General features: G+C 44.0%; 1 protein-coding gene and 1 long non-coding RNA gene across 10 annotated transcripts in view; one reads left to right on the top strand and one right to left on the bottom strand.

The window, feature by feature from the left end:
• The window catches only part of ATP8B1 (ATPase phospholipid transporting 8B1), a 155,658-nt gene extending 143,569 nt beyond the window's left edge, over window positions 1–12,089 (top strand). For all 8 annotated transcript variants that reach the window (XM_063716917.1, XM_024235977.3, XM_024235976.3 and 5 more), the window contains 6 exons: window positions 401–624; window positions 1,756–1,839; window positions 3,102–3,347; window positions 3,659–3,797; window positions 8,018–8,148; window positions 9,805–12,089. In XM_063716917.1, coding sequence (XP_063572987.1) covers window positions 401–624; window positions 1,756–1,839; window positions 3,102–3,347; window positions 3,659–3,797; window positions 8,018–8,148; window positions 9,805–10,029 — 1,049 coding nt within the window. In that variant the 3' untranslated portion in view covers window positions 10,030–12,089. The remainder of the gene's footprint in view (window positions 1–400; window positions 625–1,755; window positions 1,840–3,101; window positions 3,348–3,658; window positions 3,798–8,017; window positions 8,149–9,804) is intronic.
• On the bottom strand, window positions 3,792–25,567 carry LOC129051602 (uncharacterized). Of its 2 annotated transcripts, XR_010137595.1 has the most exons (5): window positions 25,119–25,567; window positions 18,251–18,299; window positions 16,111–16,166; window positions 15,687–15,795; window positions 3,792–4,173 (listed from the first exon to the last, which is right to left on the bottom strand). It is a non-coding gene; the product is annotated as an uncharacterized LOC129051602 (long non-coding RNA). The 2 variants fall into 2 exon arrangements; XR_010137594.1 differs by lacking the exon at window positions 25,119–25,567 and having other exon boundaries at window positions 18,251–18,498.
• Between the last annotated feature and the right edge of the window lie 661 nt (window positions 25,568–26,228).

Genomic DNA, 26,228 nt, shown 5'->3' with positions numbered 1-26,228 from the left:
GTAGTATCTACCACAAATTACATATCTGCCCATGACTGACACAGCTGTTGCCAAAGAGGCAAGGACACAGTGTACACATGGGTGCCTGGGGCTCACCCTGTGGGTAGAAGGGATGACTGTGATCTGGGCAGATAATCCAAATGGAATTCGCCACCCACATGAGATCCTTTCCCAAATATTTATGGAGGCCCTACTGTGTGCTCTGTTTAGCAACTTGTAACTTTGACTTTGAGTTGAGTTCAAGATCTGGGGGTGAGGGATGGTGAGCAAGAGCTTCTGTATTATTGTTCCATCAATGTCTGTTTTGGTTTTTTGTTTGTGATGGAACCATTTTTATCAACTGATGTTTTGCCTCACAATCGGCTTATGATCCACAGTGTTTTCTCCCTCTGCCCTATAGCTGCCCACATTGGTGTTGGAATAAGTGGACAAGAAGGAATGCAAGCTGTCATGTCGAGTGACTATTCCTTCGCTCAGTTCCGATATCTGCAGAGGCTACTGCTGGTGCATGGCCGATGGTCTTATATAAGGATGTGCAAGTTCCTACGATACTTCTTTTACAAAAACTTTGCCTTTACTTTGGTTCATTTCTGGTACTCCTTCTTCAATGGCTACTCTGCGCAGGTAATGTAATGTTGTTATTATTGTTATTTACTAAGTAGAGCTCTTAAATGAATAAAAATCTAGTTCTGAAAAAACAATTTACTTCTTCTATATTTGTAGTTTTGGGGCTGTGTCTCCTTACAGTTGGGGCATAAATAAGAATGATCATGACTTCTCTAAATGTTTCTGGTGCCGTAAAAACATTTTGCCTTAGAAAGGAGGGGATTTGGCCGGACATGGTGGCTCACACCTGTAATCCCAGCACGTTGGGAGGCTGAGGCAGGTGGATCTCCTGAGGTCAGGAGTTCGAGATCAGTCTGGCCAACATGGTGAAACCTGGTCTCTACTAAAAATACAAAAATTAGCCAGGTGTGGTGGCAGGCACCTGTAATCCCAGCTACTTGGGAGGCTGAGGCAGGAGAATCGCTTGAACCCGGGAGGCAGAGGTTGCGGTGAGCCGAGATTTTGCCATTGCACTCCAGCCTGGGCAAGACTTTGTCTCAAAAAAAAAAAAAACAAAAAAAAAAACCAGGGGATTTGCTTGTATGTTTTTGTCTTTATCTTTGGTTATTTTTTCATGTTACCTTGCCATTAAGAGTAGTGAAAACAGGGCTGGGTGCAGTGGTTCATGCCTGTAATCCCAGCGCTTTGGGAGGCCGAGGTGGGAAGATCACCTGAGGTCAAGAGTTGGAGACCAACCTGGCCAACATGGTGAAACCCCATCTCAACAAAATACACAAAAATTAGCCAGACATAGTGGTGTGTGCCTGTAATCCCAGCTACTTGGGAGGCTGAGGCAGAAGAATCGCTTGAACCTGGGAGGCAGCAGGTACAATGAGCCAAGATCAGGCCACTGTACCCCAGCCTGGGCGACAGAGTGAGACTCTGTCTCAGAAAAAAAAAAAAAAAAAAAAAAAAAAGAATAGTGATAACAGGCCAGGCGCATAGACTTTTGCCTATAATCCCAACACTTTGGGAGGCTGAGATGGAGAAATTGCTTAAAGCCAGAAGTTTGAGGCCAGCCTAGGCAACATAGCAAGACCCCATCTCTATTAAAACAAAATGTTAAATAAAGGAAGCAGATGAGTATGTGCTAACTAGGCTGGCATGTGTCTTTGTTGGTGACGTGGAGCCTCTGTCATCCCCTCACAGACTGCATACGAGGACTGGTTCATCACCCTCTACAACGTGCTGTACACCAGCCTGCCTGTGCTCCTCATGGGGCTGCTCGACCAGGTAGGAGCCTCGCACGAGCAGGGGCACTTCTGGACAGATGAGAACGCGTTAGAGAAGTCCCAAGCAAACGTTTCAATGCATTCTTCTGGTGTTTACTTCTTTCTGATCAAACCCTATTATAATTCTGTTGTCAGGCATCAAGGGTCACGGCTATGCTTCTTGTTTTGTAATAAGGAAAGAGGATTTTTCTGTAGTCCCAGCTACTTGGGAGGCTGATGCAGGAGTATGACTTGAGCCCAGGTGTTCAAGTCTAGCCTGGGCAACAAAGTGAGACCCCATCTCTAAGACAAAAAAAAAAAAAAAAAAAAGAGAGAGAGAAAAGAGGATTTCTGTGACTGGGTTGAATTCATTGGCACAGGTATTTGTTATGTTCCTTTTAGACAGTAAGAGCTTACTATGAAGATACCTGAAGGCAGGGCATGGTGGATCATGCCTGTAATCCCAGCACTTTCGGAGGCTGAGGCAGGCAAATTGCTTGAGGTCAGGAGTTTGAGACCAGCCCTGGCAACATAGGGAGACCCCATCTCTACAGAAAAATTTAAAAATTGTAGGCATGGTAGTGCATACCTGTGAAGTCCCAGCTACTTGGGAGGATGAGGTGGGAGGATCACTTGAGCCTGGAAGGTTGAAGCTGCAGTGAGTCATGTTTGTGCCACTGCACTCTGGGCTGGGCAACAAAGTGAGACCCTGTCTCCAAAAAAAAAAAAAAAAAAAAAAGGAAAGGAAAAAAAAGGCACCTGACAGTCTAATATGTCTCTACAATATAATTTACTCATTTTAAAGTCAGTTTAAATCCTTTCCAAAATTTATGTAGCTAGTGTATATTTTTCTCTAATACCAATTCTTAAAAAGAAAGAAGCGCTATAAAGACTAAAAAGTAATAATTTACAATTAACTCATCAACTTGTATGAGAAAATTTTTCCCCAAAGGATTTGCAACAATATATATTCACTCAGGAGGTAAAAATAGCCTCCCTACATATTTTTTGACATTACTAATTTGTTTTCTTTCCATAAGTAGCAAAGTAATAAACTTATACCTAGCCCTTCTCTGAATTAAATATTAAGTAATGGTGGTCTAAGCAATGAGGTTGAGCTCTGCACACCACAAATATTGCAGGATTGATCGATTATCTTGTTCAGTTTTTGCCTTCCTAAAATTTAACAGCAGGCTGCAACTTTTTGTGAGATATTAATTATAACATATCTCTGACTTCTTTGACCTGATGAATAAAATACTATCATTTTGTTTTCTCCTTAAGGATGTGAGTGACAAACTGAGCCTCCGATTCCCTGGGTTATACATAGTGGGACAAAGAGACTTACTATTCAACTATAAGAGATTCTTTGTAAGCTTGTTGCATGGGGTCCTAACATCGATGATCCTCTTCTTCATACCTCTTGGAGCTTATCTGCAAACCGTAGGGCAGGACGGAGAGGCACCTTCCGACTACCAGTCTTTTGCCGTCACCATTGCCTCTGCTCTTGTAATAACAGTCAATTTCCAGGTACGTGGCTTGCATTGGCCGTATTCAGTGTCTATTGGTACCTACTTATATTTCTGTATATAGGGTGGCGTGCACATCCTCCTGACTCCCACTGCACCTGTGCCACTTACAAAATATAAATGCTATTTTCATCTCTTATACCAAGCACATTTTCTATTTCTTGCCTGAGTCGAGGATGGTTTAGTTTCTGGTTCAGTATTCAAGCCACATCATGCCTAACTTGCTGAATTCTGTTTTCAGGATTGTTAGATCCTTTATTTCTTGCTAACTCCCCAAAATTAGTGCTCTGTTTTTCTCTGGTTTCCCAACAGATTGGCTTGGATACTTCTTATTGGACTTTTGTGAATGCTTTTTCAATTTTTGGAAGCATTGCACTTTATTTTGGCATCATGTTTGACTTTCATAGTGCTGGAATACATGTTCTCTTTCCATCTGCATTTCAATTTACAGGTTGGTATTTCCAAATTCCAAAAATAAATGTACAGACAAATGTCATTAGTTTAGATTTTGACATAACTTCTGTTAAGTAATAAAATATACAAGGTGGAATGGCCGGGCGCAGTGGCTCACACCTGTAATCCCAGCACTTTGGGAGGCCGAGGCAAGTGGATTGCTTGAGCCCAGCAGTTCAAGACCAGCCTGGACAACATGGCTAAACCCTATCTCTACAAAAAATACAAAAAAATTAGCCAAGCATGGTGGCACATGCCTGTAGTTCTAGCTACTGGAGAGGCTGAAGTGGGAGGATTGCTTGACCTGGGATGTTGAGGTTACAGTGAGTCGTGATGGCACTGCTGTACTCTAGCCCAGGTGACACAGCGGGACCCTGTCTCAAAAAAAAAAAAACAAAGCACAACAAAATTATTATTGCTAGTGAAAATTAATGTCCTGTCTGGAAATTAAATGGTGATGGTGGGTTGAAAAGGCATAACATGATGGGCGGAAGACAAATTAAAATAGCTTTACAATAGCACTGTACGTGTGTTGAATTAGATAACTTAAGACTTAAAAGGCTAGATAAAAGCCTATTCTTTCTTTCCCATAAAACCTAATACTGGGGCTAGATGTGGTAGCTCACGCCTGTAATCCCAGCACTTTGGAAGGCCAATGCAGGAGGATCTCTTAAGCCTAGGCAACATAGGGAGACCTCGTCTCTACAAAAAAAAAAAAAAAAAAAAAAGAAAGAAAAGAAAAAATTGAAAAAAAATTAACTGGGCATGGTGGTACACGCTGGTGATCCCAGCTCCTCAGGAGGCTGAGGTGGGAAGGATTGCTTGAGCCTGGCAGATTGAGGCTGTAGAGAGCCATGATTATGCCACCCCAGCCTGGGTGACAGAGTGAGACCCTTTCTTAAAAGAAAAAACCACAAAACCTAGTATTGGTAGGTGTTTGGAAAAGTGAGTATACAAGTATTGCTAGTAACACTGCAATATATTTTAATTTTTCCAAACATCTGAAAATACGTAAGGGATTATAAAACTTTTTACATATTTTGGCCAGGTATTTCTACTTGGGGAAAGTATCCGGAGATAATAAAACACACCAAGTTTTGGCAAAGCTAATTTGTACAGATGGCACCACCATAACATTTCTAATTGTAAAAAAGAGGAAAAAATGGAAATAACCCAAGACCTAAGAATATTATTAAATTAGCTAATCATACCATGAAATACCAATATGATGAAATTCTAGAATTCAAAAGTGGTCAACATTATTAGAAATATGTGTGCAGGGCAGGCACAGTGGCTCACCCCTATATTCCCAGCAGTTTGGGAGGCCGAGACAGGAGGATCACTTGAGCCTAGGTGTTCAAGACCAGCCTGGGCAACATAGCGAGACCCCGCCTCTTAAAAAAGTAATAATAAAGTAACAAAAAAGAGACAAATAAGAAATATGTGTGTAGAACAATAAGTAAATCGATAGAAAACAAAATAGTTATGTGACCAGTGATTACAATTGCATAAAATATATGACACATTGACAAATGCTAGAATGAATTTGAACTGATATAAATATTATAAATATGAATATAAAATATTAATAACAAATAATTATGAACTAGAATTCATGAGCTTCTTATTTTGAATAGAGAGCTTGGACTCACAATGAAAAACAATCCCCATAAACTAGTTTCCCTGGCTGGGCGTGGTGGCTCACCCCTGTAATCCCAGCACTCTGGGAGGCCAAGGCAGGCAGATCACGAGGTCAGGAGATTGAGACCATCCTGGCTAACATGATGAAACCCTGTATCTACTAAAAAATAGAAAGAATTAGCCAGGCGTGGTGGCAGGCACCTGTAGTCCCAGCTACTCAGGAGGCTGAGGCGGCAGGCACCTGTAGTCCCAGCTACTCAGGAGGCTGAGGCAGGAGAATGGCGTGAACCCAGGAGGCAGAGCTTGCAGTGAGCTGAGATCACGCCACTGCACTCCAGCCTGGGCGACAGAGCAAGACTCCGTCTCAAAAAAAAAAAAAACAACAACAATAACAAAACTAGTTTCCCTATAAAAGATTCAGATTTTTATGACCAGTTGTTGAGTTGTAAAAGTCCGTTGCTGTGGTAACCCTTTCCTTCTTGGGATTCAGCTCATTTTTTTTTGTGATTGTGTTTTTCTTTACTATGTGTTTTAAAATATTAGTAACCCAGTTACTTAGCATATTTCCATAGGGAGTTTTTTAATCTCATATACACTTAGCAGGGTAAAAACCACATTTAAAAAAATCAAGACCATTGTTTTTACAAACTGAGAGTGTAAGTACAGAAAACATGATGAGAAACGTGGCTCTGGAAGACGGTCATTCGATTTTGAAAATTGGGTTGTGTCTATGATTATGTGATTGTATTATTGAATTATTACTTCATCTGACATAAAAATTCAGAAAAAAAATTGCAGTGGAAAAGCACGGCTCCAGTCAGGCAGAAGGAGGTTTTAATTCAGGCATTGCCATGGTTGGTTTTGCTAGCTTGGGCAAATTTTTTAACTTCTGCACAACACAATTTACTTATGTGACACAGGGTTAATACCCATCTCTCAGAACTGATCAAATGACATGATCTGTATAAAACACCAGGTACTAGTAGTGCTAGCTTTTTTTTTTTTTTTTTTTTTTTTGAGACAGAGTCTCGCTCTGTCACCCAGGCTGGGAGTGCAGTGACGTAATCTTGGCTCACTACCACCTCCACCTCCCAGGTTCAGGCAATTCTCTCACCTCAGCCTCCAGAGTAGCTGGGACTACAGGCACCTGCCATCATCCCCGGCTAATTTTTGTATTTTTGTAAAGACAGGGTTTCACCATATTGGCCAGGCTGGTCTTGAACTCCTGATCTCAGGTGATCTGCCCACCTCGGCCTCCCATAGTGCTGGGATTACAGGCGTGAGCCACCGCGCCCGGCCTGGCAGTGCTATAGCTTTTATTATTTGGAGTTTCAAACCAGAACTAAAATTGAAAAGTGCTTTTTTTTTTTTTTTGAGATGGATTCTCACTGTTCCCCAGGCTGGAATACAATGGCACGATCTTGGCTCACTGCAACCTCTGCCTCCCAGGTTCAAGTGATTCTCATGCCTCAGCCTCCCGAGTAGCTGGGATTACAGGCATGCACCACCACACCCAGCTAATTTTGTATTTTTAGTAGAGACAGAGTTTCACCATGTTAGCCAGGCTGGTCTTGAACTCCCCACCTCAGGTGATCCGCCCACCTCGGCCTCCAAAAGTGCTGGGATTACAGGTGTGAGCCACCACCTGGCTGAAAAGTGCTTTTATAAATCCTTAAATTCAGAAGGCCAGGTGCCGTGGCTCATGGCTGTAATCCCAGCACTTTGGGAGGCCACTTGAGCTCAGGAGTTTGAGACCAGCCTGGGCAACATGGTGAAACCCCATTTCTACAAAAAATACAAAAATTAGCCAAGCATGGTGGCGCACACCTGTAGTCCCAGCTATTCAGGAGGCTAAGGTAGGAGGACACTTGAGCCCAGGAAGTTGAGGCTGCAGTGAGCCATGATCACACCACTGCACTCCAACCTGGGTAACAGAGTGAGACCCTATCTCAAAAAAAAGTCAGAAGTCTTGATCACCTAACTTTGCATTTTTAATCAATGCAATGTCAACAAATGTGCTTTTTTCCCTTATTTGCTCACTTATGTACATTTGCCTTGTTTCAAATAATTTACCTTCCCAATTTTGCTTTGCTTAGTCTGATTTTAAAATGTCTGTTCTTTGAGCCATAATGGATATTTTGGGGAGGCCAATCCAGTTGTAAAACTTTACCATAAAAGATCTATTTATAGATTATGAAAGATTAACTATGTTCTTTTTAATTTTTTTTTTTTTTTTTTGAGACAGAGTTTTGCTTTATCACCCGGGCTGGAGTGCAGTGGCACGATCTTAGCTCACTGCAACCTACGCCTTCTGGGTTCAAGCAATTCTGCTGTCTCCTGAGTAGCTGGGACTACAGGTGCACACCACCATGTCCGGCTGATTTTTTGTATTTTAGTAGAGACAGGGTTTCACCATGTTGCCCAGGCTGGTCTCGAACTCCTGAGCTCTGGCAATCCACCCACCTTGGCCTCTCAAAGTGTTAGGATTACAGGCATGAGCCACCACACCTGGTGAAATATTAACTATGTTCTTAGGAAAAAGGGACCACAGTGATGCATTTGCCATGTTCTTTACAGGCACAGCTTCAAACGCTCTGAGACAGCCATACATTTGGTTAACTATTATCCTGACTGTTGCTGTGTGCTTACTGCCCGTCGTTGCCATCCGATTCCTGTCAATGACCATCTGGCCATCAGAAAGTGATAAGGTATAAAGAATATAGTCCTCTCCCAACTCTGTCCCTCACAGAAACCAAAGTGTTTCCCAACAGCACCTTTCCTGCAAAATTCTAAGCTCATGGGAAGTTTGGTAAGAATGATTTTTCATGATTGCTTCTCTTTCTTTAACTCTATCTCACAAATAAGTCTTTTGGAATTGGGAGTTTAGTGTGCTTGCTTTTTAATACAAAAATTACCAAACATAAACAAAAAAGGGAGAATAGAATGAGCCCCATATATCTGTCCCCTCAGTTTAACAATTACAGTGTTAACATTTTGTCATACAAATCAGATTGGGTTTTTTTTCTTTATTTAAAGAAAAATGTCACCTTCTGTAGCAGGATCCTTTGAGCTACAAGGAACAGAAAGTTGTGACTCAAAATGTCTCTACAGTAGTGCGTCATCATTCATCATTAGCAGGCTTCAGGCACAGTTGATTGAGCAATTTAATGTTGTCAAAAAACGATTGGGCTGGTTCTTGCCATCTCTTCTCTCAGAAACCTTCATTATTAGCTTCATATGGATGCTGGAAGATGGCCAGAGCAGTTCTGGGCATCACATCCTGACCTATCAGTGTCGGAGGGAGATAAGAGACTACTCTGTAGCTCCTTAGGGGCCATGGAACTTTTCACCCAAGGGCCCCAGTACAGTGCCCTCAGGTCTCATGTGCCAAAATTAGGTCACTTGCCCATTCTGGACTAGTTTAGCAAGGGAAATCAACCTGCCCACCACCCATGAGAAATGTGGCTGTGAGGGGTGGGGGTGGTGGTGATCTGAATACTATCAATTTCCATTAGAAAGAAGGAGAGAGTAGAGGCTAGTGAGGCAACCTTCAGTATCCCTCAGTTCTCCCTTTTGCAGTGCCAACAGTATGCAGTAACAACCCAGGAAAGAGGCCCTACTAAATTTTCTCTTTGACTGTACCCATCTGGTCTGAACTAGAAAAGGGCACTAGCTTCGGGCGAGTGGGAATCTTGGCTTTGCATTTTCTAGCTGTGTGACCTTGGAAAAGTTAGATAACCTTCCCTCGGCTTCAATATATATCTCCAGGTAGGTAGGTAGGTAGATCGATCGATCAATCAATCTATGTATAGATATAGAGAGATGGATATAGATCTATATCATCATATATATATGTCGATATATATATCTATAGATAAATAGATATAGCCAAGCACTGTGGCTCACGCCTTTGATCCCAGAACTTTTGCAGGCAGAGGCAGACAGATCACTTGAAGTCAGGAATTCAGGAGGTCAGGACCAGCCTGGCCAACACGGTGAAATTCTGTCTCTACTAAAAATACAAAAATTAGACGGGTGTGGCAGTGTGTGCCTGTAACCCCAGTTACCGGGGCTGGAGCCTGAGGCAGGAGGATCGCTTGAACCTGGGAGGCAGAGGTTACAGTGAGCCAAGATCGCGCCATTGCACTCAAGTCTGGGTGACAGAGCAAGACTCCGTCTCAAAAACAAAAAAAAGATGTAGACACACATAGACACACATACTAAAGTGGGGACAGAGCTGCCTGCATCAAAATGGGGCAGGTGTCAGGGGAGTTCATTAGTGTTCATTTCTGTCCACCGTCTGGCCAGGCCTCCTCCCTGGTGTGGACCTTATCTTCATCCTTCCCCATCTCTCCCCCTTGCAGATCCAGAAGCATCGCAAGCGGTTGAAGGCGGAGGAGCAGTGGCAGCGACGGCAGCAGGTGTTCCGCCGGGGCGTGTCAACGCGGCGCTCGGCCTACGCCTTCTCGCACCAGCGGGGCTACGCGGACCTCATCTCCTCCGGGCGCAGCATCCGCAAGAAGCGCTCGCCGCTTGATGCCATCGTGGCTGATGGCACCGCGGAGTACAGGCGCACCGGGGACAGCTGATCCCTCACCCCCAGGCCGGGATGCGGCCACAAAGCACGTCTATTTTTTTATGAAAGACTCTCAGGACTTTGTGTGTGTGTGTGAACTGCATTCGTCACAAAGATATTGAAGACGATAAATAATCTTTGTAACAAACTCCTTGGGTTAGACTATTAAACAACAGCAGAGGCAAGAAATAGGACTTTTAAAAGTCCTATTATTCGGCCGGGCGTGGTGGCTCAGGTCTGTAATCCCAGCACTTTAGGAGGCTGAGGAGGGAGATCACCTGAGGCCAGGAGTTCGAGACCAGCCCAGCCAACATGGTGAAACCCTGTCTCTACCACAAATTAAAAAATTAGCAGGGCTTGGTGGTAGGCACCCGTAATCCCACCTATCTGAGAGGCTGAAGCGGGATAATCGCCTGAACCTGGGAAATGGAGGTTACAGTGAGCCAAGATTGCACCACTGCACTCCAGCCTGGGTGACAGAGCAAGACTCTGTCTTAAGAAAAATTTAAAAATAGGCCGGGCACAGTGGCTCATGCCTGTCATCCTAGCACTTTAGGAGGCCAAGGCAGGTGGATCACTTGAGGTCAGGAGACCAGCCCGGCCAACATGGTGAAACCACATCTCTACTAAAAATACAAAAATTAGCTGGAAATCGCTTGAACCTGGGAGGTGGAGGTTCCAGTGAGCCGAGATCGTGGCACTGCACTCCAGCCTGAGCAACAGAGTGAGACTCCATCTCAAACAAATTTTTTTAATAATAATAAAAGTCCTATTATTCAACTGGTTATGTACATTATGGTTGAAAGGGAATGTTTTAATCCAGTCTCAACATCCAGGGCAATAGTATTAAAAAGCATGTTGTATTTCAGTTCAAATGGTATTGTATTATAAAATTAGTTACATTTTCCTTTCTGTGATCTTTAGCATAATTTCCCAGAGCTCCTTTTTCCCCTCTATAGGCCATCTTATTAACAGATTTTAAAATTTATAGTAATGACAAATGACTTATCAGTGTTCATCATCTGAAAGCTAAGTGGTTCAATCACTTTTTCAAAGTTGATAGTAGATTGCATGGTTTCATGTTTCCTCATATTGGTTTAATAATTCTATTTAATCAAGGAAAATAACTTCAGATTCCATAAAGTTTCAGTTTATTTTTGGTTTACTACTAGGTGAGATAGCACATTACATACTTTTACTATCAAATATTATTTTAGCAGCTTCCCATAGTACCAAATGATTTGATTCCCTACTGTCATTTTTTAAAGCATCTAAATATTTATGGGCTTAAAAAAGGTGTTTTTAAAAACTGAGGATATCAGTAATAAATTACAGAATATTTTGCAAAGCTTTCTTTTGGAAAGCAAACTTTTGTGCCTGCCTATATGTAAAGTATTTTATAAGGGACTTGAACAGAGACCTCACTCTTTTTCACTTGTCTTATGTCGAGAGAAAAGGTTATCAGCAGCCACATTCCTAAGACTGGGGAATGGTGTGTCCTTTTAAATTTGAAGATAACTTTAGGTAATTATGGAAACTCCTCAAGGAGGTAAAAGTAATTTTTTTCCAGACATTTTTCTCATTCTGTGTCTTTCACAAACCTAGTTTCCATAGTTCAATAATTCTGTTTTTTACCATTGGGCTGTGAATGTTCACAATATCAGTCCTGTTGAATTCCTATGAGGTAATCACAATGTGTATATAGTTCATTTTCTAGGTATGATGAAAGAATGTATGGCTTTTTATTCTATGGAAGTAAAATCCTGAACGTTTACAACTTTTTCTTAACTTGTAAATAAAAAATTATAAGTTTTTTCTTTTTTTACAGAAAAGTTAGCTTGTGTAATTCTGTTAGTTTCAGATTTCTCTCCTGTTTTTACAAATTGTGGGAAAGATTGACAATGCAAATGTGTCAAAGACATACTGTTGGGTGCAATATTAACAATTTTAAAATGCAAATTTCTTTGGATAAATTATTTCTATATTCTGTAAATCTGAGATTTAATGTATATTTTGTTTAAAAAAATGATTTAGTAAAATCTTTGAAAAGTATAATCTTCTAAAGCATTTAAATTGGCTTTTGTTGTTATTGTTATTTTTAAGAATAGGATATGTGACAGAAGAATCTAGTCCCACAAGGTTTCTAGAGGAATGCAGGGGTCCTTTAGTGGTGAGAAAGTCAGGGACAGGGAAACTAAGTGTTAGGGAAGAAGTGATGGCGAAAAGGTGATCAGGACCAGGCACTGTGGCTCATACCTGTAATCCCAGTACTTTGGAAGGCTGAGGCAGGAGAATCACTTGAGGCCAGGAGTTTGAGACCAGCCTGGGCAACATAGCAAGACTCTGTCTTTTCAAAAAAAAAAAAACATCTCAGTGTAGTGGCATGTGCCTGTAGTCTCTGCTGCTTGGGAGGTTTAGGTGGGAGGATCACTTGAGCCCAGGAGTTTGAGGCTGCAGTGAGCTATGATTATGCCACTGTACTGAAGCCTGGGTGAGAGCAAGACTCTGTCTCTAAAAGAATTAAAAAGGTGGTCAGACTTTAGAGACAGACAGAGGGGTAAAGATTTAGACTTAGGGAGATCAGCCGGGCATGGTGACTCATGCCTATAATCCCAGCACTTTAGGAGGCTGAGGTGGGCAGGTCACTTGAGGCCAGGAGTTTGAGACCAGTCTGGCCAACATGGCGAAACCCCATCTCTACTAAAAATACAAAAATTAGCCGGGTGAGGTGGTGCACACCTGTAATCCCAGCTACTCTGGTGGCTGAGGCAGGAGAATTGCTGGAACCCAGGAAGCAGAGGTTGCAGTGAGCCATGATTGTGCTACTGTTCTCCAGCCTGGGCAACGGAGTGAGACTCTCTCAAAAAAAAAAAAAAAAAAAAAAAGGAAGATTGAGTCTGGGTTTCTCCAACTGACCTCAACTCTTTAGCCAGAATGAAAGGAAAGGTAACCCTCAACCAAAAGGAAGGGCTGAGGCTGGACACGGTGGCTCATACCTGTAATCCCAGCACTTTGGGAGGCCAAGGTGGTGGGTCACCTGAGGTTAGGAGTTCGAGACCAGCATGGCCAACATGGTGAAACCCCATCTCTACTAAGAATAAAAAAAAGCAGCCGGGCGTGGTGGTGCACACCTGTAATCCCAGCTACTTGGGAAGCTGAGACAGGAGAATCACTTGAACCTGGGAGGTGGAGGTTGCAGTGGGCTGAGATTGTGACACTGCACTCCAGCCTGGGTGACAGAGCGAGACTCCATCTCAAAAAACAAAACAAAAAAAGTAAGGGGTGGGAAGTGAGCAGATAGTCCTAGAAATACATGATGAATCATTGTCAGAAAAATGAGCAAACAGGAGTGAGTGAGGAAGGGAGTGGCAAACCTGGGGTTTGAGGCTGTGGGAGTCTGACGAGGCTGTGGGAGTCTGACCAGGCTGTGGGAGTCTGACCAGGCTGTGGGACAGACAGCTCTTGGACGCAAGGGAAGCCGTGACCCCACCAAGAAGGTTCTCTCTGCGTCAGAGATGGGAGACTCTTTGGGAGGCAAAATTAGCAGCAGGTGATAGAAAAGTATCAGTCTTGGGGTGCTTGGGCTGGGAGGAGATGGGCAAATTACTAGCCTCTGCAATAAAAATGGCAGAAAAATTGAGCAGACCTGGGAGACCATCCCTAAAAAAATAAAGGTCACTTCTTCCTGCAATATACTACTGTATTTAAGTTGTTTGAGGGATAAATGTTTTTAATCAAAGAGCACCACCTAAAGGTTCTTAGTCATGTTCAGCACTAGAAACTGCTCAGTAACCACATCTGATGGGAATAAAATGATTCTTGAGAGACTTCAATGTGATAGCAAAATGTACCCTAATGGAATCTAAATATATTTTAATAATTGCTGCCTTCATGTGATGTGAATGAAACTTAGGAAAATTGTCAGCTTCTAAAAGTCCTGCTAGAAAGTTAGGGCTGCACTACAATTTATGGGGCATTTATAAAAATAAAAAGGCCTGTCAAAACACTGAAAACAACACAGTGTAGATCTCAGGACAAAGTGGAGGTTGGGGCCCTTAAAAATAACCACTGTAATGCAATCATTTTCTTTCTGCTAAAAAATACAGTAAAGGCTGGGTGCAGTGGCTCACACCTGTAATCCCAGCACTTTGGGAGGCCCAGGCGGGCAGATCATCTGAGGCCGGGAGTTCGAGACCAGTCTGACCAACATGAAGAAACCCCATCTCTACTAAAAATAAAAATTAGCCAAGTGTGGTGGCGCACCTCTGTAATCCCAGCTACTAGGGAGGCTGAGGCAGGAGAATCGCTTGAACCTGGTGAGAGGTGACAGCATGCTGGCAGCCCTCACAGCCCTCGCTCGTTCTCGGTGCCTCCTGGGCCTTGGTGCCTAATCTGGCCGCGCTTGAGGAGCCCTTCAGCCCACCTTTGCACTGTGGGAGCCCCTTTCTGGGCTGGCCAAGGCCGGAGCCGGCTCCCTCAGCTTGCGGGGAGGTGTGGAGGGAGAGGCGTGGGTGGGAACTGGGGCTGCACGCAGTGCTTGCGGGCCAGTGCGAGTTCCCGGTGGGTGAGGGCTCGGAGGCCCTGCACTCCAGCGGCTGACCGGCCCTGCCGCCCGGGCAGTGAGGGGCTTAGCACCTGGACCAGCACCTGCTGTGCTCGACCTGTTCCTGGGCCTTAGCTGCCTCCCCATGGGGCAGGGCTCAGGACCTTCAGCCTGCCATGCCTAAGCCTCCCCGCCCCCGCCGTGGGCTCCTGCACCGCCCAAGCCTCCCTTACGAGCACCGCCCCCTGCTCGACAGTGCCCAGTCCCATCGACCACCCAAGGGCTGAGGAGTGTGGCGCAGGGCGCAGGACTGGCAGACAGCTCCACCTGCAGCCCTGGTGCAGGATCCACTGGGTAAAGCCAGCTGGGCTCCTGAGTCTGGTGGGGACTTGGAGAACCTTTATGTCTAGCTAAGGGATTGTAAATACACCAATCAGCACTCTGTATCTAGCTCAAGGTTTGTAAACACACCAATCAGCACCCTGTGTCTAGCTCAGGGTTTGTGAATGCACCAATCGACACTCTATCTGGCTACTCTGGTGGGGACTTGGAGAACCTTTGTGTAGACACTCTGTATCTAGCTAATCTAGTGGGGATGTGGAGAACTTTTGTGTCTAGCTCAGGGATTGTAAGCGTACCAATCAGCACCCTGTCAAAACGGACCAATCAGCTCTCTGTAAAATAGACCAATTGGCTCTCTGTAAAATGGACCAATCAGCAGGATGTGGGTAGGGCCAGATTAGAGAATAAAAGCAGGCTGCCCACGCCAGCAGCGGCAACCCACTGGGGTCCCTTTCCACACTGTGGGAGCTTTGTTCTTTTGTCTTTGCAATAAATCTTGTTACTGCTCACTCTTTGGGTCCACACTGCCTTTATGAGCTGTAACACTCACTGTGAAGGTCTGCAGCTTCACTCCTGAAGCTAGGGAGGCCACGAACCCACCAGGAGGAACGAACAACTCCAGATGCACCACCTTAAGAGCTGTAACACTCACCGTGAAGGTCTGCAGCTTCACTCCTGAAGCCAGCGAGACCACGAACCCACCAGAAGGAAGAAACTCCGAACACATCTGAATATCAGAAGGAACAAACTCTGGACACGCCACCTTTAAGAACTGTAACACTCACCGCGAGGGTCCACGGCTTCATTCTTGAAGTCAGTGAGACCAAGAACCCACTGATTCCGGACACACTGGTAGGCGGAGGTTGAAGTGAGCCGAGATCGTGCCATTGTACTCTAGGATGGGCAACAAGAGTGAAACTCCATCTCAGAGGAAAAAAACAAACAAACCAAAAAATAAAAACAGTAAAAATGATTTTCTTGATTAGATATTTCTCCAAAGAAGAGATATAGCCGGGCACGATGGGTGGCTCACGCCTGTAATCCCAACACTTTGGGAGGCCCGAGGCGGATCACCTGAGGTCAAGAGTTGGAGACCAGCCTGACCAATATGATGAAACCCCGTCACTACTAAAAATACAAAAATTAGCTGGGAATGGGGGCATGTGCCTATAATCCCACCTACTCGTGAAACTAAGACAGGAGAATCACCTGAACCTGGGAGGTGGAGGTTGCAGTGAGCCGAGATCATGCCACTGTACTGTAGCCTGGAAAACAAGAGAGAAACTCCATCTCAAAAAAAAAAAGAGATATAAATGGTCAATAAGCATATGAAAAGATGCTCAACATCATTAGTCATCAGGGAAAGTCGTCAAAACTGAGGCCGGGCACCACCGTGTAATCCTGTAATACCAGCAGGCTGAGGCAGGCGGATCACCTGAGGTCAGGAGTTGGAGACCAGACTGGCCAACATGGTGAAGCCCCATCTCTACTAAAAACACAAAAATTAGCCATGCGTGGTGGCGTGCACCTGTCGTCCCAGCTACTTGGGAGGCTGAGGCAGGAGAATCGTTTGAACCCAGGAGGCGGAGATTGTGGTAAGCTGAGATTGCATCACTGCACTCCAGCCTGGGTGACAAAGTGAGACTCTGTCTCAAAGAAAAAAAGAAAAAAAAATCACACTAGAAAGGGTTGATTCTTCCCACAATAACTTAAAAATGGCATATAATCCTCATAAAAATGCCAAGTTTCCTGTAATAGGCTGATTCTAAAGTTCATATGGAAAAATTAATGTCAGAAAACCGTAAGCAATGAGGTGAGACTACTCCTACCAGATATTATGCCATATTATAATTTGAAAAACAGTTTCAGTAGTGTGGTTCTGATGCATGATTACACAGACATTCCATGGAACAGAATAGAAAAATCCAGAAATAGACTCAAACACATGAACATTTACTATATAAAGTGGCATCAAAGGTGGGTGGGGGGAAAGATGGACTTTTAAATAGATGGTGTTGAGACAACAGGGAAACAAATTAGATATCGTGCACTGTAGTAGAATAGACTCCAAATAATGAAGAGATTTAAATGTAAAAGAAAAAAACACTCACAAAAGTACTTGAAGAAAATCACGAGGAAATTCAAATACTGGAGTGGGGAAAGACTTTCTAATTAAGACTAAAAATCTAAAGCCTCAAAGGAAAGGCTAGTAATTTCAAATACATAAATATTTTTAAAACCTCCATTATGGCAAAAAAAAAAAAAAAAGAAAAAGAAAAAAGGTATAAGCAAAGACAAATGGCAAAATGGAGAAGAAGTGTGCAAGTCTTAGTTCAGGCTGCTATGACAAAATACCACAAACTGCGTGGTTTATATAAGCAACAGAATTTTTTTCTCACAGTTCTGGCAGAAGCTAGGAAGTCTTAGGTCAAGAGGCTGACAGATTTGGTGCCTACTGAGGAAATGCTTTCTGGTTCACAAATGGTGCCTTTTGACTGTGTCTTTACATGGTGGAAGGGGCCAACAAGCTCCTTCAGGACTATTTTATAAAGACATAATCCCTCCTGATTTAATCACCTCTGAACATCTCCACCTCCTAATATCACCTTGGAGGTTAGGATTTCAGCATATGGATTTTAAGGGGGCACAAACCTTCAGACCATAGCAGCCAAGGTTGTGAAAAAAAAAGTCAAAGAAAAAGAAATACAAATGGAGCGGGGTGTGGTGGCTCATCCCTGTAATCCCAGCACTTTCGGAGGCCAGGGTGGGCATATCACTTAAGGCCAGGAGTTTGAGACCAGCCAAGCCAACATGGTGAAACCCCGTCTCCATTAAAAATACAAAAATTAGCTGGGTGTGTAACTGTAGTCCCAGCTACTAGGGAGGCTGAGGCAGGAGAATCACTTGAACCTAGGAGGTGGAGGCTGCAGTGAGTTGAGACTGCACCACTGCACTCCAGCCTGGGAAACACAGCCAGACTCTGTCTCAAAAAAAAGAAATACAGCCGGGCGCAGTGGCTCACGCCTGTAATCCTAACACTTTGGGAGACTGAGGCGGGTGGATCACGAGGTCAGGAGATCGAGACCATCCTGGCTAACACAGTGAAACTCCATCTCTACTAAAAATACAAAAAATTAGCCGGGTGTGGTGGCGGGTGCCTGTAGTCCCAGCTACTCAGGAGGCTGAGGCAGGAGAATCGCGTGAACCCAGAAGGTGGAGCTTGCAGTGAGCTGAGATCGCACCACTGCACTCCAGCCTGGGCAACAGAGCAAGACTCCATCTCAAAAAAAAACAAACAAAAAAGAAATACAAATGGCTCTTAAACACATGAAACGATGTTTAAACTTACCTGAAATAAAGAAGTGAAAATCAAAATGATTTTGATAGGCCATCTTCACCTATTAATTTGGCAAAAACAAGAAAGTTTGGTAATGCACTGTTAAAGCTATGGCAAAACAAGCCTTCTAATGTATTAATGAAAAGTATATAAATTAATGAAACTCTAGGAAAGGATTTAGCCATAACCATTAATTTTTTTTTTTTTTGAGATGGAGTTTAGCTCTGTCACCTAGGCTGGAGTGCAGTGGCGCAATCTCAGCTCACTGCAACCTCTGCTTCCCAGGTTCAAGCTATTCTCCTGCCTCAGCCTCCTGAGTAGCTGGGACTACAGGCGCGTGCCACCACACTCGGCTAATTTTTTGTATTTTTTTTCAGTAGAGATGGGGTTTCACCGTGTTAGCCAGGATGGTCTCGATCTCCTGATCTTGTGATCCACTCGCCTCAGCCTCCCAAAATGCTGAGATTACAGGCGTGAGCCACCGCGCCTGGCCCTTGCCATTAAAATGTTAAGTGTATATTCCCTTTGACCTGGCAATCATACTTCTCAAATTCATCCTGAAGATATATTTGCGCACAAGGGAAATGACACGTACAGTGATTATACTGCAGCACTGTTTGTAATAGCAAAATATCAGCAGTAAGCTAGCAATCCATCAGTTTAACTACAGTTAAATGAAATAAGTTCCATCCCAACAAAAGGATACAATGAAACTATAATGGGAGCTAAGGGAGAAGAATGAAAGATCTCCATTCACTGTGGAGTGTGAAGAGCCAGGTGCAGAACTGTGTGTATGGGGACAACCTTTCATATAAAAAGAAAGAGGAGGCGATTAAATTGATGTGTAGAGTCAATGCAATTCCAATTGAAATCCCATGAGATTTTTTTTTGGTAAAAATTGATAAGCTGATTCTAAAATTCACCTGGAAATACAAAGGATCTAAAATAGTCAAAATAACTCTGCAGAAGAAAAACAAAGTTGGAGGAAGAACACTACTTGATTTTGAAAGTTGTTACCAGCATGGGCTGAAGAACCACTTATTAAGTACCATGCTGACTGCCTGGGGGAGAGGATCACTGGGACCTCAAGCCTCAGAGTCATGCGATTTACCCATGAAACAAAGCGCACATATACCCTTTAATCTATAATAAAAGTCAAAATTTTAAAAATAAAATAAATGTGAAATTAGGGCCAAAAAAGAGAAAATTGTTATAAAGCTATAGCAATCAAAACAGCATAGTATTGGCTTAAAGAGAGCAAATAGATCAATGGAACCTAATAGAGTACATAAATAAACCCATACATCAACGGACAACTGATACTGAACAAGGTTACAAAAGCGATGAGGTAGAGAAAGGATGGCCTTCTCAGTAAATGGTGCCGGGACATTTGATATCCACATGCGAAAAAATGAACTTGGATCCCTACCTGGAACCCCGTACCTTGTCCTCACAAAAGATCTGAACAGATACCTCAACAGAGAAGATACAGGTAAGGCAAAAATGCACATGAGAAGATGCTCAACATCATTAGTCACTAGGGAAATACATTAGAAAACTTTTTGGTAGGCCGGGCGTGGTGGCTCACGCCTGTAATCCTAGCACTTTGCGAGGCCGAGGCGGGTGGATCACGAGGTCAGGAGATCGAGACCATCTGGCTAACACGATGAAACCCTGTCTCTACTAAAAATACAAAAAATTAGCCGAGCGTGGTGGCAGGTGCCTGTAGTCCTAGCTAATCAGGAGGTTGAGGCAGGAGAATGGCGTGAACCTGGGAAGCGGAGCTTGCAGTGAGCCAAGATCAGGCCACTGCACTCCACCCTGGGCAACAGAGAAAGACTCTGTCTCAAAAAAAAAAAGAAAACTTTTGGGGTGATGGATTTTTTCCCTAACCCCAATTGTGGTGATGGTTTCACAGGTATACACATATATTAAAACATATCAAATTGCACATTTTAAATGTGTACACTTTGTCATATATATTTTTTTCCTTTTGAGATGCGGTCTCTGTTGCCCAGGCTGGAGTGCAGGGGCACAATCTTGGCTCACTGCAGCCTCCGCCTCCCGGGTTCAAGAGATTCTCCTGCCTCAGCCTCCTGAGTAGCTGGGATTACAGGCATGCGCCACCATGCCCAGCTAATTTTTGTATTTTCAGTAGAGATGGGGTTTTACCGGGTTGGCCAGGCTGGTCTTAAACTCCTGACCTCAGGCGATCTGCCTGCCTCAGCCTCCCAAAGTGCTGGGATTACAGGCATGAGCCACAGTGCCCAGGCTGTTGTATATTATTTATGCCTAAAAAAAAGAAAGCCATTTTAAGGGAAGGAATAAAGGAGGTAGATTTAGAGGAATATAGTCATATTTTCAACAAGAATCTCTAGATATAAAAGAGACTAGTAGGGCGGGTGCAGTGGCTCACGCCTGTAATCCCAGTACTTTGGGAGGCTGAGGCGGGTGGATCACGAGGTCAGGAGTTTGAGACCAGCCTGGCCAACATGGTGAAACCCCGTCTCTACTAAAAATACAAAAATTAGCTGGACGTGGTGGCAGATGCCTGCAATCCCAGCTACTCGGGAGGCTGAGGCAGAGAATCACTTGAACCCGGGAGGTGGAGGTTGCAGTGAGCCGAGATTGTGCCACTGCACTCCAGCCTGGGCGACAGAGTGAGGCTCCGTCTCAAAAAAAAAAAAAGAGACTACAGTGGTCATGAGTAGTGAGACTTTTAAATATTGAATTATCTTTTCATACTTTAAAAATATTGAACCATATGAATACATTTTCTATTTCAAAAATTAAACAATAAAAAATAGAAATGATTTTTAGGCCAAAGGGAGTAATTTAATATTTTTCCTGCTTAAGTCACAAAGCCTCCCAAACTGAAACTCGCCCAAGCCCACAAGCTTCTCCCTAGAGCAGCAACCCCAGCTCTTCACATTGTCCTCTTGGGTGACTGGCAGTGCCCAGAGATGGGGACTTCCTGTTCATGGCTATAGACAGAGTGGTGTGTTTTGTTAGGCCATTTATATGCACACACATATTATTTGCCCTCAGAAGAGTCTGGGTAACATCTTAAAGTCGTGTCAAAACAGTGGAAAGCACCAATGGAATTTGAAAGAATGTTTTCGGAGTCAAAGACCAGTATGGATTTACCACTATATTGTCCAATTAATTATCAGCTAAGATGACCTCAGCAATAAGATGCATAGAAAGAAATAACTCTCATAGTTTTAAAATTATCAGAATTTTGCTTCAAAACCTGAATCAAATAGAATGTATTTGTATTAACAAATAGTAATTTGTATTAATCAAATAGTAATGTATTAACAATAAATATGAGGAACGAAAATTTTAATATGGAGAAAAATTTAAACTTCCTGATCTAGGATGGTGGTTAAAATCCAAGGTGCTGGCCTGGCGTGGTGGCTCACGCCTGTAATCCCAGGACTTTGAGAGGCTGAGGTAGGTGGATCATTTGAGGTCAGGAGTTGGAGACCAGCCTGATCAACATGGTGATACCCTGTCTCTACTAAAAGTACAAAAATATTAGCCAGGCGTGTGGCGCATGCCTGTAGTCCCAGCTACGGGGAGGCTGAGGCAGGAAAATCACTTGAACCCAGGAGGCGGAGGTTGCAGTGAGCCAAGGTTACATCACTGCACTCCAGCCTGGGCAACAGAGCAAGACTCCGTCAAAAAAAAAAAAAAAAAAATCCAAGGTGCTCTGGCCAAGTTTAAGATATAGACTGTCTCACTCCAGATAACCTGTTTATGATTTCCATTTGGAAAGATGTTAATATTCCTTTGGCCCCTGATGCTGTGAGACTGTTGCAATTATTCTGGAAGGCTGTTGTAAGCCCTGAAATGTCTCCTTGTTTCTTTTCCATAAGAGGATTAAAGATATTGGATCTGGCTTGTGAAGTGAACGTGGGAGGGTTTTTTAGTCTAGCATTTCTCATCAGGAATCAATTCTCCCAGTTGATAAGAATCAACCTTTAGAATAGAGGTTGATTTGCCCACTGGGAGTCATCTTGCAGTTTCATTATAAAATGGTTCTGCTGAGCCAAGCTGCATAATGAATAAACCAGTCTATGGAAATGCTATAGGAGGTTTTCTGTTACCATCCATTTGGGGGTTCCCACCTACATTCAGCTTATTTAAATTTTGTGTGAACAACATAAAAACTTTGCTCATTGAAGAGTTTAATAAAAACAACACAAAGGACTGTTTCTAAAGGAGCTATGAAAGTTCAAGATTCTAGAAAACTTATATCAAGATTTTATCACTGCAAACACCTTCAGTAAACAGAAACTCAAAAGGGCTCTTTTATATTTACTGAATTTGTCAAAGACTGAGCTATTTTATAGGATTTTATGGCTTGGGGTGAAAGTGTTTTTATGACCTGTTCTAACAGAAAAAAAAAAACCCAAACCTGATTAAGATATCATCAGCTGAGCTTCTGAGACCCCCCCGAGACCCCTTAGGAGTCTCAACTCCGGCCGGGCACAGTGGCTCATGCCTGTAATCCCAGCACTTTGGGGGACCAAGGCAGGCGGATCACTTGAGGTCAGGAGTTCAGGACCAGCCTGGCCAACATGGTGAAACCCCACCTCTACTAAAAATACAAAAATTAGCCAGGCCTGGTGGCAGGCGCCTGTAATCCCAGGTACTTCGGAGGCTGAGGCAGGAGAATCGCTTGAATTTGGGAGGTGGAGGTTGCAGTGAGCTGAGATCATGCCATTGCACCCCAGCCTGGGGGACAGAGAAAGACTGTCTCAAAAAAAAAAAAAAAAAGTCTCAATTCCTATAAACTGATACATGATCGTTCTTCAAACTAAGAGGACTTAATTGCTTTTAGAGGACACAATTAATTCTGCTCTGAAAGTCTCCCCACCTCTACAGAGAAAATGTTTTTCTCTATTTGACTCTGTCTTCACCTTTCTTAACAGCTATCCCAAATCCCACTTCGTACCCAGATCAATTCAGTGAAGAAGCTAGCCTGGGCTAAAGTTAATTGTACCTTTAAAAAGCAATAGGGCTGGGCGCAGTGGCTCACACCTGTAATCCTAACACTTTGAGAGGTTAAGGTAGGCGTATCCCTTGAGCCCAGGAGTTCGAGACCAACCTGGGCAACAGGGCAAAACCCCCAAACCCCGTCTCTACAAAAAAAAAAAAAAAGAAAAATTAGCCAGGTGTGATGGTATGTGCCTGTAGTCCCAGCTACTTTTGAGGCTGAGGTGGGAGGATCACTCCTGTCTCAAAATAACAAATAAAAAATAGTCGGGCGTGGTGGCTCACGCCTGTAATCCCAGCACTTTGGGAGGCCGAGGCGGGCGGATCACCTGAGGTCAAGAGTTCAAGACCAGCCTGACCAACATAAAGAAGCCCTGTCTCTACTAAAAATACAAAATTAGCTGGGCATGGTGGCGCATGCCTGTAGTCCCAGCTACTTGGGAGGCTGAGGCAGGAGAATCACTTGAACCTAGGAGGCGGAGGTTGCGGTGAGCCGAGATCGCTCCATTGCACTCCAGCCTGGGCAACAAGAGCAAAACTCCCTCTCAAAAAAAAAAAAAAAGAATAAAAAATAAAATAAAAATAAGAAGCAGTGGTAAGCCAGAGCATACACAGCCTGGAAGGCCTGTAAGGATGTTGAGGTGAACCCTGAGAGCAAAAGGAAGTCCACAGAAGGTTGCTAGATAGAGAATGAAATGACTGTGTTTATATTTGTAAGTGTTCGCCCTGGCTGGAGTGTGAAGATTAGATTGGAGAGGTGTGGGGAATCCAGAAGATGGGTGGAGAGGTTAGCCAGAGGGAGGATGTGACTTGCATTGCACTAGAGGGAAAGGATGGATGCCAAAGCACGAGAGTTTGCAGGTTTCAAGGGAGGGCTGTCAGACAGCATCCATTTAATAGCTTGAAGCAAGAGACTGGTCATTTGCTGAGATTTGGGGCTGTGGGAAGGACCTACAGTTTGAGACATTCTGAAATGCTGACCAGAAAGCCCACTGTTGAGGGAAGACGGGTTTAGTGGGAAGGGCAAATTGAGAGACAAGGTACACCAAGCAGCTCTCAGCAGTTTGAAGGCTTCAAGTTGTTATTCATGCATATCATGGAACAAAAGAATAACAATGATTAACTATTAATGCCATTTATATCCTAATTCAGAAAGCTTACTGGATGTCAAGTACATGTTAGGCATATTTTGGTATACTTGATCTCATATTATCCTCACAATAACCTTCCCAGTGAAGGGTTATTATCACTTTATAACTGAAACATCTGTGGTTAAGAAACTTGAAAGGTTAAGAAACTTGACCAGGCTCACCAAGCCAGAAAATGAGTTCTGTGATCTGTGGAACGTATCTGGCTTGATTCAGAGCTCTAACTGTACAGGAGTTACCATTGTTCACCCTCCTTAAAGAGTGAGCATCCAGCGGGACTTTAAAATAATTGTAATTTTTTTAGTGACAGACAAGGTGCTTACAAGCAAGCAGCTTGCAATCATGAAGCCTAGGAATCACTGAAGCAAATCTAAGTGCTTAAACTTAACTACAGGAAAAGGAAAGTTAAGTTTTCGGTTCCTCAAATTAATATTTTCATTGTAATGATAATTTCCACTTTTAGTTTGCCATTTACAAGCCAATTTAATTTTTTATTGCATCTATCTATCATCTATCTATAATTTATTTATTAATTAGAGACAGGGTCTCTCTCTGTAGCCCCAGGCTGGAGTGCAGTGGTGTGATCACAGCTCAGTGCAGCCTCGACCTCCATGGCTCAAGCGACCTCCCACCTCAGCCTCCTAAGTAGCTGGGACCACAATCCCATGCCAATAAATCCGGCTAATTTTTGTATTTTTTATAGAGGGGTGGGGGCAGGGGTGGCTCACCATGTTGCCTAGGCTGGTCTCGAACTCCTGGCCTCAAGCGACCCTCCACCTCCGCTTCGGCCTCCCAAAGTGCTGGGATTACAGGCGTGAGTCACCGCCCTCGATCTCATTTAAAATATAACTGAGATTTTCCAACTCTTCATTGATTTGTTAACTAAGTGAACTCTGCTTGGACCCCTCCCCGATTCCCGGTCCTGGGACAGGGAAAGGAGCCCTAGAGGCGCTCGCAGTGATGTTTGCCTGTTCTCTTTCCGAAGCCTGTTTTGAGGAGCAAAAAACAGAATGTCCAAGAAGGCTCTTTGAAGATGTCTGTGAGTTTGCCTGGGGACAGCTCCTGGAAGGCGGTGTCCCCGCGACTAGGGCGAGCCCCGGACTCCCCATCATCCCTAACTCCCCAACACCCGGAGGCGCGGCGCCGCGAGCAGGACCAAGTAGGAAATGGAAGACTACGCGCCAGAAACGCGGAAGTGACCCGGAGACAACATGGCGGCGCCGGCGTCAAGTGCCCTAACCCCGGACCGGCGGCCTGGTACGGTGGCCTGTGGGGGACGTCACATTAAAAGAACAGAGACGCCCATCCTGCGCCTGGTAGAGCGAAGTGGGGTCCGGTGAAGCGACCTTCAGCGCAAAGCTGAGTGGTCTCAGGGACCAAACAGCAAGGACCGCAGGGGGAGGCCGCCCCTTGCTGGCCAGAATCAGAATGAAGAGACAGACGAACAATGCCGTTCATTCTGGTCGTCCCGAGTAGCTGGGACTACAGGCGTGCGCCCACCACGCCAGGCTAATTTTTAAAAAATTTTATGGAGACGGGGGTCCCACTATGTTGCCCAGGCTGGTCTTGAACTCCTGGCCTCATGTGATCCTCCCATCATGGCCTCCCAAAATGTTGAGATTACAGGCCTGGGCCACCGCACCTGGTCATTCAACTATTATTTTAAGCCACAAACTTCTGGAGAATAGAGCATGTATTATTAGTCTACTATTGCCACAGTAAAGATGTGTAACAAAATGCCTCCCAAACTCAGAGGCCTAACCCAACAATCGTTTATTCTCACTTATGCATCTGCAGGTCACTGATGTGGGCTGAGTTCAGCTGGACGTGTCTCCAAG

This window comes from Pongo abelii, chromosome 17 (genome assembly GCF_028885655.2).
Source record: "Pongo abelii isolate AG06213 chromosome 17, NHGRI_mPonAbe1-v2.0_pri, whole genome shotgun sequence".
Lineage (NCBI taxonomy): Eukaryota > Metazoa > Chordata > Mammalia > Primates > Hominidae > Pongo > Pongo abelii.
The sequence above is the reverse complement of the archived record's forward strand: the minus strand, read 5'-3'. Positions and strand labels throughout refer to the sequence as shown.